This window comes from Diorhabda sublineata, chromosome X (genome assembly GCF_026230105.1).
Source record: "Diorhabda sublineata isolate icDioSubl1.1 chromosome X, icDioSubl1.1, whole genome shotgun sequence".
Taxonomy (NCBI): Eukaryota; Metazoa; Arthropoda; class Insecta; order Coleoptera; family Chrysomelidae; genus Diorhabda; species Diorhabda sublineata.
The window spans coordinates 9,872,122-9,892,623 of record NC_079485.1 but is presented as its reverse complement, the minus strand read 5'-3'; the positions used below and the strand labels follow the sequence as shown (position 1 = coordinate 9,892,623).

Genomic DNA, 20,502 nt, shown 5'->3' with positions numbered 1-20,502 from the left:
TCTATATTCCTTCTGAGAACAGTCAACAAAATATCACAGAATTTATATTTGTAGCCTTTCAAATATATGAATATATATATATATATATATATATATATATATATATATATATATATATATATATATTTAATTTGATAAATTGAGTAGTTCATCAAATTTATCAATATCATAAATTTGTGAAATGAAATAATATAATTCAAGTATAGTGTAAATAAAGATATATAAATACTGAAAAAATAAGAATGAAAATCATATCTTAGATTATGTGAACATTTAATATTCAAGCATCCATTCTTTTTAAAATTATATCCAAAGTATTTGGAAAACTTTTTTAACAGTTCACAAATCCAGTTCATTATTTATTTTACTACATACATAAGTAGTTTATTTGGACAAATAGAATTTCCTTCTAAACATTCCACTGCTTGGTAATGAAATAATAATAATATAAAGTGCAGTTGTGTTCTCTTTGGACATATTCGGCAAAATTATGAATGCCTTACATTCTAAATAAGGTTAATAATTAAAAAAATATAATTTTCCTTGATTGTTGGTAAACTATCGATATATAAATAATCAATAATCTAAAAAATCTAATATACTTTATACATTACACTATAAAGGCTATGAATATTCTTAAAAGACTGTCAAATTAATTTCTTGCTAGATAAGTCACTATCAGCAATCTTTGATAATATCAAAATGCAACAAAATTTCCAACCAATACCGGAGAACAGCTTGATATAATAATTAAATAGATGCATGCAAGATTGTTATAAATTGAGAAAATCATATTTTCAATATAATTTGACAATCTACTCTGTAACACTATGTTTTGTAAATTCCCTATAAATAAATTTTTTAAAACAATAATTCAGGACTATTATTAATCTTTTAGCACTAGTGCAATGGGCATAATGTGAATGAAATGTTTCTTTTAATTTTAGAAGCAGAAAAATGTTCAAAATAGATTGTTGAATATTTTTCAATATCCTTTATATAAGTACAATTGGCAAGAATAGAAAACTTCAGTTGGACAATGTGGGATGTTCAATACAAAACTAGTTTCTACTAAGTCGAATTTTGTACACACAGCATTTCCCACCAGATTCTATCATAATGAATAAATGTGCAGATAGCTTCATTATATCCAAAAGCAATTCTGAAAACTTTTCTTTGTACTAAAACGAGAACACCTAAGATTTATATAAGCAAATATGAAAATGCTTAAAACAAATCTTCCATTAAAGTAGTAGGAGAGAATAGAAAATATCAATAGAAATATTCTTAATGAGTAAACCTACATTAGTTGCATGCAAAGAAAACAGCAAGAATATATGAAACCCATTAACACGGAAAAACTTCAAATTATCACATATGAAAAGTGTACTTTTTAATCAGGGAATCTACAAATCAAATATTGAAATATTACCGAATTATATTGAATTCAACCATCAATAAATCAGTTGCATATCTGTAAGACCGTTAATATTTTTATTAAGTTCTATTTGTTGTTTTAATAAGGCATCAGTTTGAGTTTCAAACTCTTTCTTTATTTGTTCAGAAAATATTGTTTTATCAAAATCATCCCCTTCTTCTTGCTGTGCTGTTTTCCGCGTTACTACAATTTGGTTGTACAAATCCAATACTTCTTTGTCTACTTCTTCTAGTTGTTCCTTTACTTCATTGGAATGTAAATCATTTAATACGAGGGACCTTAATTTGTTCAATTCTTCTAAGTTATACTCGTTTACAGTGGTCAGTTCTTGTTGGCATTTCTTAATTTCACTCAATATTTCATCTTCTGGTGCATTCTACAAAAAAACAATGAGTATATATTAAGGATTATAGAGTGAGCTTTCAACTTTGCCATTACTAAACATTATATTTGTCATAGAAATCTCCCCTATTTCCTTCATTCACAACCTTATTACCACCCATTATTCACTTAGCAAATATTGTCTTCCTTTGTGTCCATAATCTTTATGAAGATGTTCCATAATTTCATACTAAACTAAGTCAAGTTTCTTAAACAATTGTTAATTTATTTCATTTCCTTATAGTTAAATTCTATTAAAAATTAATAACTAATAGAAAATAGAAGAAATTAATAAATATAAGAAGCCACTCTTAAAATTTTGTAATTATTAGACTGTAATAAATACTATCCAAGGGGAAAACAGTTACAATACACTAAGTAACCAAAGAAATGTATGCTTCTCATCTCATTTGCCATCATCAGATCAGGAACTTTCTCAGTGAAACATCAAAGTTAGCTGTGGACTTAAAATTTTCGTCTTAACTTCAGTCATCATAGATTGCTTACCATAGTTAAATCTTCTATAGTAAGAATACCTTGTTCCACGAGTTCCTTTTTCAATCTCCTATCTAAACATGTGCCTATTTTTTGGCCACCTGTTGAAGATTTCAATTTTGAAAAATCGGATGCTAAAAAGCAAATACATTTGTTTAATATAAATACCTGTACTTCTTATTATTTTGACTACATGACTATTGCAAATTGTTTGGAAAAATTTATATCGCTAATATTTTTGAAAAGACCAGACCAGAATGAAATATTACAATATAAACACATGTTTCATCAAATTATACCCAAAAGAAAAATATATGAACACAAAAATTTTCAAACTTACATCTCAGTTTATGGATCTTAATACCATTTTCTCCATTTTTTGGGTGATTTGTCAATACTTTTTCTTCTAAAAGACCTGCTAAAAGCCTTTGAGTTTGTGGAATGGAAAAAGTTTCTACCAACCTAAAACAAAATTAACAAAAATTTGATAAAAAATGCAGAATGAAAATAATGAATAAGTTATACATCAAGATACTTATCATTTTTTATATATTTCATTCAATATATTTGGGTATATTTGACTTTCTCTACCATTAAGGTCCAAAACATGGTTGTCTATAAACTATAGCATTTATAGAAAGTGCAAGAATTAGAAAACAAATATTCAATTTGTATTGAATATACTCAATAATATTTCATTGAAAAATGATTATATCAAAATTTCAAATAATTTCAAAAGAATTTTCTTAAAATGCCAAAAAAATGTCAATGTTCTCAAAATAAACAGCAGCTATGAACAGAAGATTTGAATAATTAAGTGAATAGTAACTGATTGGGTAATAGGAATTGATAAATATTTCATGGACAAAATAAAAATCTATTATGCCGGATTTCAAATATAAGAGAACTTAGTGTCTTGAATAATCTATAAGACCAATATAGTGAACAGAGAAAACTTCACTCCAGCCATCTATTTAGTTTTAAAAACACCAGATTAAGCAGAGGTAATAGGTCCCTTACATACAATATAAACTTATGGGGATGTGCCCACCTAGGAGTATATACATAAAGAATATTTTTTAATAATTATTTAAGAAACAAAATACTATATTCTATCAACTAATTAAACAATATCAATACTTGAGAAATAACTTCTTTAAAAACCTGGAGAAAAATTGTGGATTATTCTAATACATACATCTAATTTGAACATAAACACTTCTGTACTATAGATGAAGATAATATTCAATATAAAAATTAAACTATGATGGATCTTAAAACAAATTAGAATGCTTACGTGTTCAATCCACTTTTCTTGATTTCATTTGTGGTAGCAGTCTTCTTATTATGTGACTTTCCTAGGTTTTGCTCATCATTCATTATATCTTCTGACCATCCATTCGCATAATGCTCACCAATTTCGGGAATTTTTATATCAATTTCTCTAGAGAATTCTTTAATTATACAATCTAAAAACTACAATGGAAAATATATTAAATTTCTTATTAATATAAATACCATAAATATCATCAACTTACAGCAACATCATCTTTGGTGACACTGACACAGAAAGGTTCAATTGAAGCCCAGAATTTATCTGAATTATTTTTTGGTAAAGTAACTTTAAAATCCTTAAACTTGGGTTTTTCATCTATCCGTTTCCTTTTTAAGGAAGTCTGAAAAAAATTAGAATTAGCATACTTACAGAATAATTAAAAATTGATATGTAGATATTTTGTTAGAATGTCAATACCACAAAAGATAACCAAAAAGTCACATAATAAATTGGAGTCTATGAATGTTTTGATGTTAGTTTTGGTGCCCTAATCTTGTGAATATACATTATATTATACATTAAGTTTATCCAATGACATAAGCTCTTCATAGTACAAGATTATCCAATGTATCTTCATTTGCTTGAAAAGAATTAATGAGATTAAGAAAAAATATAACTATGTTGTTTTCGAGATGACCTTCCGTATATTTCAATTACCTACTTTAACATGTGCTTTTCTCTCATGACTTTCATCATTTTTATCAATTTCCCCTATTTCAGCAAGTAAATATCTAATTCTAACTGCACTAGTAGACAAAAGTTTTTCTAAATCTTGTTGTAATAAATCCAAATCATCCATAGAAACACTGTCTTCTCCTGTTTTAGCCAAAACTGAAAAACAATTTATGTACTGAATAAAAACAAATTGCTGCATTTGAAAATATATCAGTTCATTTTTTGTTATTCCTATTTCTACTTTTCAAAGATGAATAATGTAAATGTTCAGTTTTAATAATCCTTCAAAATGTTCAAACACTATTTTATCACAAATGCAATACAAATATGCCACTTATTTTGAATTAAAACTTCAATTTTACCATTCATTTGTTTGTATACACTGACAAAAGAACAAAAGTTTCAGTTAATTCTGTAATTTTTAAAATTTATAAATTGCAAGCTACATAAATGAATCTTTTACTTGAAGTATATTTTGGTAGCAGTTTTGCATTTTCACTTTGTTTAATAACTGGAATATTCAATAGGTCAGGTTCCACAACTTTTCCTTCAGATTTATGTCTTGATGTTGAAGACTGTAGTATATCTTTCAACTTCCCACTGTATCGGACATTATTCTTTGGTGTCGTATGTGCTACACGCTTTGATCCATTCATCTTCCTTAGAATCCTAAAAACATGTGAACAACTATTTAAAACCAAATCGCTAAAAAAGAGAAACCCAAACCAAACCTTTAAGTATAAGCAGTGTAACCAACTATCAATTGACATATGACAAATTATGATGTTACGTTATGTAAAAAGTTTCTCTCTGAACAAACTGTGCATTGGAGAGTTTTACATATAGATAAGTTATATTCATAGAGGTTTCCACAGTTCTGTGCTTTTAGAATGATTCATATTTTTATTTGTATGTGATTATGTGATACATGGTTTAATCCATCTATGTTTGTTAGGACTCTACAAACATCTGATATTTGGAATCAAAACACACAGAAAAAATAGATGGAACCTTCGAAATTAGAGCGATCAACTGCAATAGAAGTTTCCTAGATGTACTATATTTGATTTTTCTCAGGAACTATAAATATGTGAACAACTATTAACAACCCAATAGGAAGAAAAAAGCGCAAACTAATATTTGAAATTTGATCAATATAACACTTGACAATTCACATGTTTATAATGAAGCGATCATAATATGTAACAAGTTTCTGGGAGACCAAACTGTGCAATTCTAAGATTTTCTACTATCTATTGTCTGAAATGTCTAATTTTGTTAACAGAATCGTGAAGTTAAAATATAAAATAACCAACCTATAATTTGAACTAATTCTCAAGTACATTTTATTTTTGGTTCATTCACAAACCAGAATTTATGCGTGAAATATAATTCACTAATCCATAAAGTGTACCATCTAGTTACTAAATATTTGTTTGAACTAATACTAAGACAACAAACATCTGTAATATTATATCGCAACAGTAGTTTATTACCAATTCGATCCTTGGCTAACAGATGTCACTCTCTGAACTATAGAAATTACTTTTAACCATGTTCTATTGACTAGAAATATTAGTTTATAGAATAATTTTTTCTATGATATTTTCAGAGGAATGAATAGATTTTTCAAACATTGTTGTATATTTGAAGTTTTTTTAATTATTATTATTATTAAGTTTTGAAATCATACAAATATTGATATAATACAGTATGGAACGGCCAAGTAGAATAAATTCGTTAATAAATAATTGAGAGCGTTTTGGGAAATATCCTGAAAAAATTAATGTGGCAGAATTTGTTAGCTCCATTTTTCATTGATGGCAATTTGAGGGCAGATAAGTATTTAGAACTGCTCCAAAATAATTTTATATTAACTTTGACAAACTTATATCCTGATCCTGTAAATACAATAGTTTAATCAAGATGAAGCACAGTCCCATTACAAAATCAATGTCCAGCAGTACCTGGCCAAAATTTTTCTTTTCCAAACTAAACCCCTCAACACAGTTAGCTTGAAAGGACGAATCATGCTTGCGATTGGATCAGCCACGTTTGAACATCTCCTCCATTGACATTAATTTTTTTTTGTTTTTTTTTTTTCGTAGTCGTGAAATATGGGATAACATACATATTTACAGTGAAGAAATTTATAGGAATGACCTAACCTGAAAATACCATAAAATGAATGGATGCCACGCTTCGCAATTTTGGTGACGTAAATTGAAGTTCTTCGCCCAACATTCCGCTTCAAGATGAGTTTTTTTCTGACTTAAGCAAAATTTTTAATTCAAATCATATATGTAATACTTCTATATGGACAGTTTCTGTAAGTGGAAGCTGTTCCGTTTAAGGAAGACAGAATGATAACGCTTTCTCTATCCTCCGAGCGTCCAGCTCGGTTCTGCGCATTCTCAGGCATGCGCAACCTGAACGAGGTATCTGCAATAAGAGAGAAAATAGTATGATGTCAGAATGTTAATAGTGGGACATTCTTTCCCATTCCACATAGAAGTCACAGCATACAAATATCCATTAGCGACACTCGAGAAAAAGTTTTGCACGCATGCGCGAATTTGCACATCCAGCAAAATGGCGATGTTTGTAAACAAAAAGTGTGGCATAAGGTGATTTGTTAATTTGTTAGCTGAAACTGTTTTGTTTTAATTATTTTATAGTAGTTAGGGTATAGTGTTAATATTGAATAGATAAGTTAGTGATGATGGTTAATACAGACTTTAACAATTGTGTTTATTGATTATATTGCTAAAGTACGAGGAGAATTCTATTATTTATATCTACTTACATTATTATTTTAATGCTCCTATTTTCCTCTGAATTATTATTTAATAATTTATCTCACATTTTCTGTATAACAAATATCAACGTACTTTTTTTTTGGAATTTCACAATTCCTATTAAATTTGGAATAACTATCTAGCTAAATTACCGTTTATCCCATTATAATTGTCTTATTCTTTAGTTTCTATTGGAATACTTATCATAAAGTAAAATTAGATACATGTTGCTTTTTACAAAACTTTTACTAAATTTCTTATTTAATACCCGTGCGTTTCGTTTTGAAAACAACCACGAACATGGCACAGGTCATTGGGAAGTGTCGCTACTGGCTTATACTGTGTAGAAGTATTACATATATGATTCAAATAATATTTTCAAAGCCAACTGTCAAACATGAATCAGTGCTATCAACCGACCGCCTACGTTACGGTGTAATTTCCCTAATGCATATTTTTAACAATTTGCTGGAATGAGAAATCCCCTGTTAGTTGTATTGTGATGCACTATTCTAATATGTTTATAATGAATAGAAATATTTGTTTGCTAAATGATTTTTCCTATGATATTACTTAGAGAAATAATTATAAATAGATTTTTAAAACATAATTGTTGTATATTTTAAATTGATTAATTTTTCAAAGCTTTGATTTATAGATATTGGAATAGTATAATAATGTGCTGGACAAACATACAAATGAAATTGTTTTCTAAAACTGTTTGATAATTGGTAAATAATAAAACAATGTAGTTGTTGAATGTTTGAATTTTTTAAAAAACATTATGAGTACCTCATTTAGTGACTAATTTTATTTGTAGTGATACAAGGTAGATAGAGCCATTTATTTTTTATTTTGTTGTGATAAATGTGTCTCTTATATTCGCTAAATTTCCAGGGGTGCGAAAATTATCAATGCTAAGGAACTACTTATTGTATTAATGCTGTATACAAAAGACCAAATTTAGTTAATGAAAGATATAAAACTACTTAATTTAAATTACAAATTATAGATCCTGGCAGCCAGTTATTAACATATAATGATCTTTGCATATTTTCTGTTATTTAAAATGCCGTTCGATTAGAGAAAACTATTCTGAATTTAAAAGAACTAGCTTCAAATTTGATCTCAAATTGATAACGGCTAATCATACACAGACATGTACAATATTTGAATATGTGAATTATTTGAACAGCATAACAGAGCCGTATTTGAAAGTAACAAAATAATTTACTATTGGACTTTTCGGATACTATTATCGGGTTAACCCTCTTTAATACCAAAAAACTATACAACCCGCAACAGCTTCTAATTCTCTACAAGGCCCAGATTCGTCCATCTTTGGAGTATTGCTCGTACATTTGGAGCTCAGCTCCGAAGCTTACTCAGAAGATGCTGGATTCAATACAGAAGAGAGCAATTTGACTTATACACAATCCAGAGCTGATCATAAACTTGAACAGCTTAGAGCATAAAAGAAAGGTCACTGACCTGAATTTTACCGATTATACCACGGTAGATGCACTTGTGAGCTGCTCAACATAATCCCACCTAGAGCAGTATCTGCAAGACTATCAGACAGGCAGGCATGGCTCTTGAACACCGAGTTTGCCTGCAGGCGCTCAGAACGTCAACTTATCAGGACTCCTCTCTTTGGAGAAGTAGAAGTCAGTGGAATCAGCTATTAAGGCACGTCTTTCCGAACACTATAGCATACAGAAGCTCAAGATCAATTTCCACAGGCATCTTCAGATGGCAAGCATCACTAGAGCTACTCGAGAGTAATAGAGTTGTGCTTGCTTTTTACATAAAAAAATGATACGAATATTCAGAAACTAAACCGAATCACGTTTACTGTTGTTCGGTGATAGTCATATTATGATAGGATCCTTTCTACCCTGGTAGACCAGTGGGTAAATGGTAAATTTCCCTAATACGGTTATTGAGCCTTGCGGTTATACTTTTCGGCATTTCCACTTCAGTCTAAAATTCGTGTGGACGGGCAAATCGTTGATAAATGTTCAATAACAATTATTGAACATCTGGAATCTATTATACAAGGCACGAAAAAAGCATTTAAAATCAAAGGTTTTTGGCAATCAAGTTTTAATTTTGAAATTCCTTTTTATTCCTTTTTAGCAGGTTTGGATTTCCAACTTTTCCTCATATAGAATTAATTCGCAAGACTCTAACTGTAAACGACTAGACGGCACTCTGAATTTATCGGAAGTATCTTACTTCCATTGCCATTCTCGGATATTCGCGAATATCCTTTGTTATGACTAACTAGAGTAGTAACAGTTTTTCGTAAGAATATTTTGACGACTCTTATCATCATCATCATGGTGTTATTTTTTATTACAATGTTCTTTATAATAAAAGTCATTAAAAAACAAATGCTGTGTTGATAAAGGCGTTAAGGTCACTACATATATAACCGCACCTCACCGACGAATCAGTGTCGAATAGAAAATTTAATGAAGTGTGCTCTTATTAGTTGATCGTATATGAAGTATTAAAAAATATTGGGAAATTTTGCAAAAATTGTAGGATAGTATATCCGATCAAATCTTAGATCTAATGAAATAACATTTTATTATAAGTTTCTTTCGAAAAACATTCTTTCCCACTATAGAACATAAGCATAAGTTACTTATAATTATATCATGTATACAATAGAATAAACATCCCAAAATTTCAATTCGAATACTTGTAAGTGTATTTAGAAAACAACATCTAGAATGTATTGAACTTATTGCAAGGTGCAAATATTCCATATTCTGATAAATCTTCCATATTGTTTATCATTATGCAAGGCTGTTGTCAGTACATCATGACTGCAATTAATTAAAACTACTCTTTTTCTACTAACTTTCCACAGAGTACTTTATCTACCATTGTTATGATAAATAAAGAGAAATAAAAAACTTCAATACGAATAAATGGTGGGAACAAAAATCACGAATTAATAAGATTATATATAGGTCCTATTATTGTATCTTAGATGTCGAATCGAAAAAGTTGGAATTGTGACATCTTACATAAATTGTTATGGTTTACTTCATCTGTGCATGCTTTTCTTCCATGTTAAACGACATTTACAAAAAACGCCTGTTATGAAGTAAATTGTTATAATTAATAAAATCTTCAGACATCCTTATATGCCTCTTGGTATAAGTCCATACCTATGTGTGGATCCGGAACACTGTATAATTCCTCTGTTTAATATTGTATTGGAAATTAATATTCATTTAGAGAAAGGTTATACCAATCTATGATGAGTAAAATTCATCTGGTTGACAAATATTTGCGAGAGTATGGATGAAAGTGTTCTATTATCAGTCGTAGAAAGAAAGAAATATTTTTCTAAAGTCTCACAATACAAATTAAATATTGTGTAACTCGATTTTCAAAGAAAAAGCTTTATCAATAATAATCAAAATATTTAATTTGTTTGATAGACGTAATTCACATACATCAAACTACTCTCTTGATATATAATACAGAGTGAACGAAGAAAAGTTTTGTGTATCGACGCCCATTAATTGTTGTCCAGTCAATGACTGTAAAAAAGTGTAAACTAAACACCGATTGTATGATAATTTCGATTTAGACTCTACTTACCCTCTAACTTACAATCTACCCTATGCCAAGGGTTGCTTTTTCTTTTTTGGGGATAAAACCACCCCTCTTAGAAACATTTTTTTGATATAATGTATGATTTACTAACCACTTTTGGCCCTTAACAATCACCCCTTATGACAGATATCATTAAAAAATTAATAATTAACATGTTATTAAGTAGTTATTTAACTAAATAAACAGTATCCATTTGCATCAAAATTTGGATCTAGGTTGTATTTAACCTCTCCTTTGAATATCGAGCTCGTAATTTTTATTTATTAGGGGTGAATATTACCCCCATTCGGAAAAATTCATATCATAATAGTTTCGAGCGTGCAATTATCTGTCAGAACTTCAAATTAACGTCGATTAACAATTTCTATCTATCGAACAGTTTTGAACCCTTAAAGTAGTTATCATTGAAAAATTAATATCGAAATTGTAGTATCCGGGAGACTGAATTGTATAAAAATTTAGATTGAGGCTATACTTACTCTCTACTTTAAAGATACCTCTGTACTCTGGCTATGAATATAAAACGATTAGTCGTAAACACAAGCTACGTTCTGCAAAACCGATGCCTTATTGTTTTATTGTTATTTATAGGCATATAATAATTAGCTCGTTAGAACTTTGACTTTTTCAAGGGAAGATTATTTTCGTGATAAAGCGCATCTTTGGATAAATTCAGTGTAATACTATCAAATGAATATTTCCTCTAAAAATTTTGTCTGAAAATATTCATATTTCGTTATCAAATATTTCCATTATTATTACGATTGACACTGGGTAAGAAAGTGCTCCTTTCTATAGGGGATATTGTTGAAAAATAGTCAGATATTTATTATATTGATTAGCTTTAATATGTTCAATGACTAGAAACAATGGTTGTTGGAGCAGAGCTGATATTGTTAAATATATATGGTATGTAAGCATAATCACATTATACCTGTATGTAGAGAAACGTATTTTTTTCGTTTATCATCAATATTATTCTTTTCGTTATAAAGCAAGCTTCACTTTGACTAAGTGAACTTAAGGAAATTCATTGTTGTGGACGGTAAATAATCTGCTTTATTTGAATGGTACGATAGGAAACTCACAATAATATAAATTATAGTTTTCTGTTGTGAAGATAGACGTTTCATAAATAAACATTTCGACACAAAATGTTGAAAATTCAAAAATAAAATTCATCATATTGCAGAGTGTACCACAAAGCGAGACCACAAATAACAACACTGTCGTTCTGGAAGGCTAAATGAACTATTTGGGGAAGGGCATTGTTATCTGCATTCACATCAGATTTTACTACCTTGGAAGTTCATTCAGGAAGAAAGCTTAGAATAAGATTAATACCTTGAATGTATTATAGTGAGTTTTCAGAAAAGCTATGGTATGGAAATTCACTGGATTCTTAAAGACTATTTTACAACAAAAAAATTCGATTGTGCCAAAATTTCTGCACTAAATACTTCTCCTAAATAATTTTCTCACTGGCAATGAGTTATAGTTGTTCTAAAAGAAGGTTGAAACACGAGAAGTAGTATCTAGTAGATCAGAAACGGAATCATCTAATGGTAACTTAATCAAATAGGATATAATAATAAATATAGATACGAAAAATGTATAATAAAGTGTATAGATGAATATAACAACATAATTGAAAGGATCACGAGAATGAAGAAATTTATAGAAATGTGTGCGCTAATACATCTCATAAAAACATAAAGTATTAGGAAATAAAACATATTATGAATGGTAAATAAATGGAATTGATTGATAACAGTTAATTTTGTTAGGACCTGACCATCATAGCGAGAAAATAAGATAAGCAAAATAAATAGAACAGAGCCCAAAACGGGAAATACTGAAAAACGGTAGGTATAAGGAAACTATTAATATTTATATAATGATACAAAAATAAAAAATACAAATTTTGTCGTTTTGTAGGATATTTTCTATGAGCAAGTCGTCTGAGATGAATCCCAATACTAAAACTATTGAAATTAAACTGTCAAAATGTATATCATTTTTATATTTATTATTTAGCATAAAGAATATAAAAATAAGTTTGAGTGGTAAAATATAATAATTTACAACAACATCTACCTGATGAATTTTGTACAATTAGGTAATAGTGTAATAGACCATCTAAGAAAGCTTGTCTCGTATATCCAGTACTGTTTTCTATATGACTTCGACTTTTTGAGATATTCCCTTCGTCCTATCACTATTTCGTTTTTGTCTAAATAGCATATTCCTACCACGCGTATTGAGTATTTATTATTTAATGATGTTGATAATGTGTAAAATTTGATTCTCTTGAAATTTGGTAATTGTGGATCATCATTTACACATCTAAGGATTATCAAGAGTGGATAATTCATTCTTAAATAAATCACCCTGTATTGGAAAGAACTTAACAGCACTATGATTCATTTGTATCGTAAGAAGTCTTACCTATGAATATCAGTTGATTTTACATGTAATAAAAACAAAGAATGTTCGCTGGAATGTATGTCGATATGAATAGCTGAAGTTTACCGCTAAACGTATTAGATCATCAGCGAGGCAGGAGGAAGATACTTACCGGTACTATGGCGTAGTAGAAGATACAATATGATGGTCTCATTAGAGATGGGTCTAAGTGTTATTTCTTGCTTGGTTGATTGTTCAGGTGGTTGAGTTTCTGTGGACTCAACCGAGTAGTAACTTAGAATTATTTGTCCAGTATTGGTTCATTATAATTAAATCGTCAATGTTCATAAGCAACCATTTTCTATCATACAATATTTATATTGAATAGAGAGGTTACTGATATTAATTGAAATGAAAAATTTTCTGCATAAAGATCCAGTAGAATAAATTAACAAAATATCACATTTGTATCATAAAGAAAGAAAAATTCATTTTCAACGATACCTAGCAGAGAAATGGAATTAATGATTGAGTGATAAGATATACATTGAGACTTTGAGCACAAATGCAACAGTTATGTCATTTACAAACCAGGAACGTACGATCTTGCGAAGAGTCTGTTGAGTTTAATCCTGATTTCCAAAACAACGATATCGTTTTTAGGTTTGTTAAAATTTAACTATATACTAACACACCTAAAAAATCCTTTGAATATATTTATCGTAAATTGTTGATTAGAATCGAGGATATCTTATGTTATTAGAGACATTTATTCTCCATCTCTTAACTTATCCGAAGATGTTTCCACTTGTGAAAGTAATGTTGCAAGTAGGCACGTAGGTATGTGACTGGTAGTAAGTATTTATTCTATGTATATATATGTTGTAATATTTTATGTAATTGAAATTTAAATTCATGACATTATCTTAATTTACAACTTTTATGAAAATATTAGCAGCCGTAAAGGAATTCACCAAATAAATCAAGCAAAAACGTTTCTGGTTACATTCTAATTGAAGGGATCTTTTGAATTATATGTCGAGCAGATCGAGGGAAATATAGTAAATTAATTGAGAATTAGCTTTTCTTTGAAATTTGATGAACTTATTCTCTCATAAAACGTTTCGTAGGCTTGATTTAAATAAAATTGCGTTTTGAATACTAATTATGAGTTTACCAATATTTATACTCATAATAGAATACAGGGAAAGTTGTCAGATTATGTATCCCACAACGCTGTTAGATTGCGAATGGAGGGACAAACTATTAATTATTTTAATCTGTTTAAATATAGTAGTGATTTATATAATCAAGAAGTCTTTTTAGAAATCGGTAGATAAATTTATTGATCCGGTAGATGCATCCAACCAAATATTACGTAAGGTTTCACAGATCTTTTTTGATGTAATGTTGAGGTCTTACGATAAAATATAGAAAAAAAATGAAAAGGCATCACTTTCCGACATAATCACCAAATCCATTTAGACATTTCTCAGAACGCAGAATCAACTATTCTAATCCATATTGGAAGAAATTTCGTCCTTGTTTATTAAATATGCTTCGGGGATTGTTTTCACATTTTTGTCTAAAGAGCACTGCCTGCTACTTCAGCCTAGGAAACAGGAAATAGAAACTGAGTGCCAAATATGAGCTATATGGGAGTAATACCACATGAATTTAAGAATTTGGTTCTGTTCTGTTGATTATTTCATCATCAATTTTGCACAACAATCGAAAACATATAGTTGATAGTTAACTTTAAGATCATCAACTATATCATTGATAAGGATATTAAATAATAATATTACCATATTACTTCCCAGCTCGAGATATTCCTAGCTATTCGATGGATCTGTAAGCATTTAAACGACAAACTAGTGCGCAACGTTAGTCTGCGACCGGTAATAAATTGGGTTATATTTGCCAAAATGGTGATATTAGAGCAACCCCTTAAGAAATAATGTTGATTTAAGGTTATCCAGGTACTTCAATGCTTATACATTCAACTAATATGAACTTCAATGCTATATTTGTAGATAAATTTAGGCGATTAGTCAAAATGCAAATCTTAAGGCATGCAATGAAAGAGTACAGCATTACAATTTTTTAAATTGAAAGCAGGTCCTGTTGTGATTTTATTCTTAATTTGTTCTAAAATTATAAGAACTTCATCTTCAGTGAAAGACACGATATTAATAAATTGTGCCATTACTAAATCATTTTAGAACACAAAGATTGTATTAACTAAAGGTTTGGTCAGTTGGAAAAGTGTTTGGTCGGTGAAGTTATTCTGCAGAAATATCAGTTGACTCTTTTTTGCCATTGACAAACACGCAGAATTTTTTTGGAATTTGTTTTTATAATACAAAATAGCCTGAAGTGTAATATTTTTAATATACTGTTTCTCTTTTCATCCCTCACTTTTATATAGCAGAAAAAATATTATTGATTCCCATATTTTTAATTGAGAATATTCAATCATTGGAACAATAAACTCAATCTGTTCACTTGTCTATTATTAACATAATATGAATGTAGTTAGATCTTTAAAGCATATATCAAACATCGTTCGATCAACTTTTTATAACTGTCTACAGTAATAACGAAGCTAATAAAATTTACAACAAAGCAGGTGCCCTTTAGATTATCTTAGTTTGAAATCTGTCTTTAATTAATGTCTTATTAAAATTTTAATGGCAAGATGTACTTTTTCCTTCTCACGTATACTGAGTTAGTGTATCTAAAACCGAATCTGATTAACAAATCACCTAACCCTCAAACCACCTTAATAAATCACACAGTTAATAAAAAAGAGTTAATCTCAAATCAATATACCCCGTCTAGACCTCATATTTTTTATAGTGTGGGAACAGTGAATTTCGAAACTTTACAACAGAGTGACAAGAGTGTCTATCCATCAGATTTCCCTACCTGACCAATATTGAATCACTGTGGATCTTGGATTTTTATTTGCGGTTACTGTTGGCACTTTGATGTCAACTTTTTATCCGTATTGTTGATTCAATTGAAACAGTTCTGTGATGAGAGTTTTGTAGGTCTGTGTTAGTTTACTTATGAAACAAAAATACCATCTCGGGGATAATACCAAAAAATTTAAATTTCATTTATTGAGGAAATAAATGAAACAAAATTACGCTGTATATACTAGAATAGAAATAATTCATCGAAGATGTTACTTAATTCACTGCTTGTAGATATTTACAAACGTATTCATAAGAAATAACTATTAGAAATGTAAATTGTTATGATATAAATATTTACCAGAATGGATTTAAATTGTTACATAAATAGTGGAATTGGTAATTTGGTCATATAATATTGATAATAGAATTTAGTTTACGGAATTCCAATCGTAAATGTCAAAATTGATTTATAGAAGAATTATAGCGCCCTTTACGGTGGTTAGTATTTAATAACATCTATTGTACGTTTCAATCTATAATTCTTTTCCATAAATATTCCATACATTTTCTAAATCTATGATCTCCTCTCAGCTGGATAATTCTATAAGATTTCTATAAAAATAAGCAACTGGTTTGTTTTGGGTTAATTTTTTGTTCTAAAAATTAAATAAAAGTGTTAAAAACCGCAAGACAATGTAATTACATATGATTTATATCATTTCACTTCGTAGTTTTTCTCATGTTATATGTTCTAATGGACCAAGAAACATCGGAAGCACTGATCCCGACCATTTTCCTTTGTAATGCCTCTAAATGTGCGATATGCCCTGATAAAATCTTTCACGTGTTAATCAGATATACCTTCAAAAATTTCCGGCAAGAAATCTAATTGTAAATGAGAGTGCACAAAATAAATTTTAAGTGAAATGTTACATTTTAAACGTTTATAAAAAGACATAAATTATTGGATAATTTTCTTGTAATTTTTACTTTTCTGGTTTCCAAGAAAATGACAGACTTCTACGAAAGCGGTCCATGCCCCTTTTCAACTTCATCTAGCTTAATTTCAAAATTTGCGTTTTTTCTAACTCTCGTATTTCGGGACCTATAAAGGTAACTTCTCTCAATTTCGCATCGCGGATTCGAGGATATTGTGTTTTTAGGTAATGAAAGCCATCTCCATCCTTATTCATGACTTTGATAAAATTTTTCATGAGACACCAGCGCTTATAAAGCTGGGCCTTACTGGCTGGGCCTGAACTAATTTTCCGGATATCTTTGTGCATAGAGGAATTTTATACATCAATAATCACTATTACATTATTTTATATCACTGTCAAATTGAATTATTCTCATACGCAACGCAACAACTTCACATTTATATTAAATTAACAATTAAATAATTAACAAATAATATTCATATCTAAAATTGAATCAAATGGTACACTTTAAAACTAAAATATTATTCCATTTTCAATAAAACAGCACACAAAATCGGATATTTTCATCACAATTTTGTGAGATTTCAAGTGTTTTGATGTCGATAAGTGTTTTTTATTAAACAGATGTTTGATGTGTTGAGTGTTCGGCATATTTAACCTAAAATTGTTAATGTGGTCTACATACCGGAGAAGTAAAATTACGATTTTTTAACGTGCAATAAGTGAATAATGTCTGTTTTGATATAAACTATGACATTGATAGCTGTATAATTATATCAAGCAATGTTAATCTCAAATTAATCGCATTGAAATTCATAAGATTGAATTATAAATTTTGCTTAAATTGTATAGGTTTTTTTTATCATTTATAACTTCTATACATATGAACCATTACAAGTCTATTTCTCTTATGTAGCATTTTTTCAATCGGATCATAGTTTAATGCATGAATATGGTTTAATAGTTTATTGTATAAAAAGTGTTAAAAATGGAAGATTTCACACGATTTTGCAGAATTGAGCCCCGACCCGTAGACGAGAGTTTTAAGCAAACAAGTGTGAAATCGAATTTTCAACACGTGTTGAACACGATATTGTTCCGACAACCACCGAATCTTTCATCTTTGTCAGACATTACTCTAGGTCGTAGATTGAAATATTTTATACAAATCATATAAAAATTTTTAGTGATATCAGTGACACGGTTTTTTTACCTTTCCGTATACATCTACCAATTCCAAAAATAAGAGCCATCTAAAAATGTAAGATTTAGATAGAATGATTAAAGTTGCACATTATGTTTACAAATCCTTGTTAACAAATAGAATTCATCAGAAGCTGTTTGAAGAAATGTTTCAATGTTGTTACTGATTAACGTTAACTGATTCTTTGTCCAGAGGGGCTTCTTTCGATTCTCTATCGAATGATTCAAAAATCGATAAGGTGTTAGAACGTAAACGATGATATGGACCACACGCAACTGAATTTGTATTTGATACAGAGCTCATCAAAATAGCACAATCCCAAAATAGGATATCGTTCCCTTGACATCGATGGCAATGAATTTCCAACAGATTTGTGCGGTTATTTATACGATTTCAGGGGGAGTCATAATATTTCGTGTCAAATTGCAACGAACACAAGCATATCTCAACTGTATTACGCATCCTACAAAACGAAAACTACAACCGGTATAAAATTTATTTGAATCCTGAACAAATGCAGTTCTATGACATTTTGAGGGTTTCAAGTTATATCAGTCCTCGCCAATATGTCAACGCCAACAATCCTAATTTGTCGCTGATAGTATATGGTTACGTCGAGTTGTTGATCCGGCGCTTTTCTTGGAGATAGATGATTAGATCAGGAGTTTCTAAACTTTACTTTAAGGTGAATGATGAGATTAGGGCTTCTAAACTTTACTTGAAGGTGGATTTGTGGACGAGAACAAATAGAGTGGTTTCTAGATTTTTTTCCATGGAATTATTTAAAATCAAAAAATTATTTAGATAAACCAGAACTCTAAGTTTTAGATAAGACTGAATTAGAGATGAAGTTCATAGAATAGATGTTATGATAATGTGAAAGAATATGTCGATTTGCTCATTTATAACAATCCGGCGCGGCGGATGGAAATTGATTATTCAATTTAGCTTTTGTATGTATTAATTTATTTCTTATTGCAGTTTAATACCCATTTGAGTGGATTTAATTTGTTTTTAACCTGAGGTATCAAAGTTCTCTATTAAATTTAAATAAATCAACAATTACGTCACCGTATTCAAAATGGTTACGTTATGATTTTGTCGCACAAAAAAAAATTGAGATATTTCAGGATTTTTATTCAGAATAAATTGTTGGCAAACTAATGAATATGTAAAAAATACATTTCTAAAAAAACCGTAACATATGAAACTAATATTCTCAGTGTATGGGTTAATTAAGGATATATAAGATGTTTCATATACTCTTATATACTAAAAATCAACATTATATGAAAGTTTGAAGGAGGTCAGATATTTATTTAAACAAGCGGATGAAATTTTCAATCAAAAACTTGTTTTTAAGCAGAAAGTACTGAAATTAGTATTGAAGTAGAAGATATAAGATAAGTATTCATTTTGGCTTCTATACAATTTAATGATGTTTATAACGTTTACCATTAAAAACAATATGTTAGATTCGCCTGTAACATTTTTTTGTACAGGATGATAAAAGTTAGACGAATAAATAGAGTGTGTATAATTAATAACTGATAGTAAATTCCCAAAATATGTATTTATAATAATTGTTCCTAAAAGATTAACAATTTATTTTGATAATAGTTCAGAGCCAGAAACATGTATTTGAATTTCAAAAATTGGAAGAAAAACTCATTGATTTTTTAAGATTGTGATAATATCTATATGTTTTCAAACTCTGAGTTAAATTTATCTGAAATAAATCGTCATCCAAACTTTTTACAACTTTTAATTTTGATTATTTCTCATGTAAAATTTATTTCCCTAATTATCACAATTTCACGATGATTAGTTGTTCAATGAGCATTCTTTTAAAAAAGATGATTGAAATGCTTAAAAATATTTTAACAAACAAAAAATGAAAATATTTCCGACAAAGATATGGAGAACTTTAAAATACAAACAGTTACCAATATCATCTCAATTAGGCGTCTGAGAGAACTAACTACAATTACTCATTTCAATGGAATTGTTACTAATATTCAAAGACATTACAACCGTCGGACAAAGTTGTTTCCTCATGTATTTTTTTTAGTTGAAAATACTGTTAAATTTTAAACTCTAAAGTTATTTGAAATTTATTCATTATTATCACATTTATTTGACTTTTATTTTGTTACTTATTTTCTCAAGGATGACTCCAATCCATAATTTTATCTATTGCAGCCATCGCAAAATTCACAAGAGCTGAACGAGAATACTCTCAACAAACTAAATGACAAATGACAA

The 20,502-nt window shown here is 29.2% G+C and overlaps 1 protein-coding gene across 1 annotated transcript; it reads right to left on the bottom strand.

Annotated features, from left to right (window-relative positions):
* Positions 1–602: 602 nt before the first annotated feature.
* On the bottom strand, positions 603–5,082 carry LOC130450864 (transcriptional adapter 3). The gene is made up of 8 exons (XM_056789541.1): positions 5,057–5,082; positions 4,789–4,994; positions 4,312–4,481; positions 3,853–3,990; positions 3,612–3,790; positions 2,655–2,776; positions 2,327–2,448; positions 603–1,814 (listed from the first exon to the last, which is right to left on the bottom strand). The coding sequence occupies exons 2-8, from the start codon at positions 4,979–4,981 to the stop codon at positions 1,455–1,457; spliced, it is 1,284 nt and encodes a 427-aa protein (XP_056645519.1). The 5' UTR covers positions 4,982–4,994; positions 5,057–5,082; the 3' UTR covers positions 603–1,454.
* Positions 5,083–20,502: the final 15,420 nt, after the last annotated feature.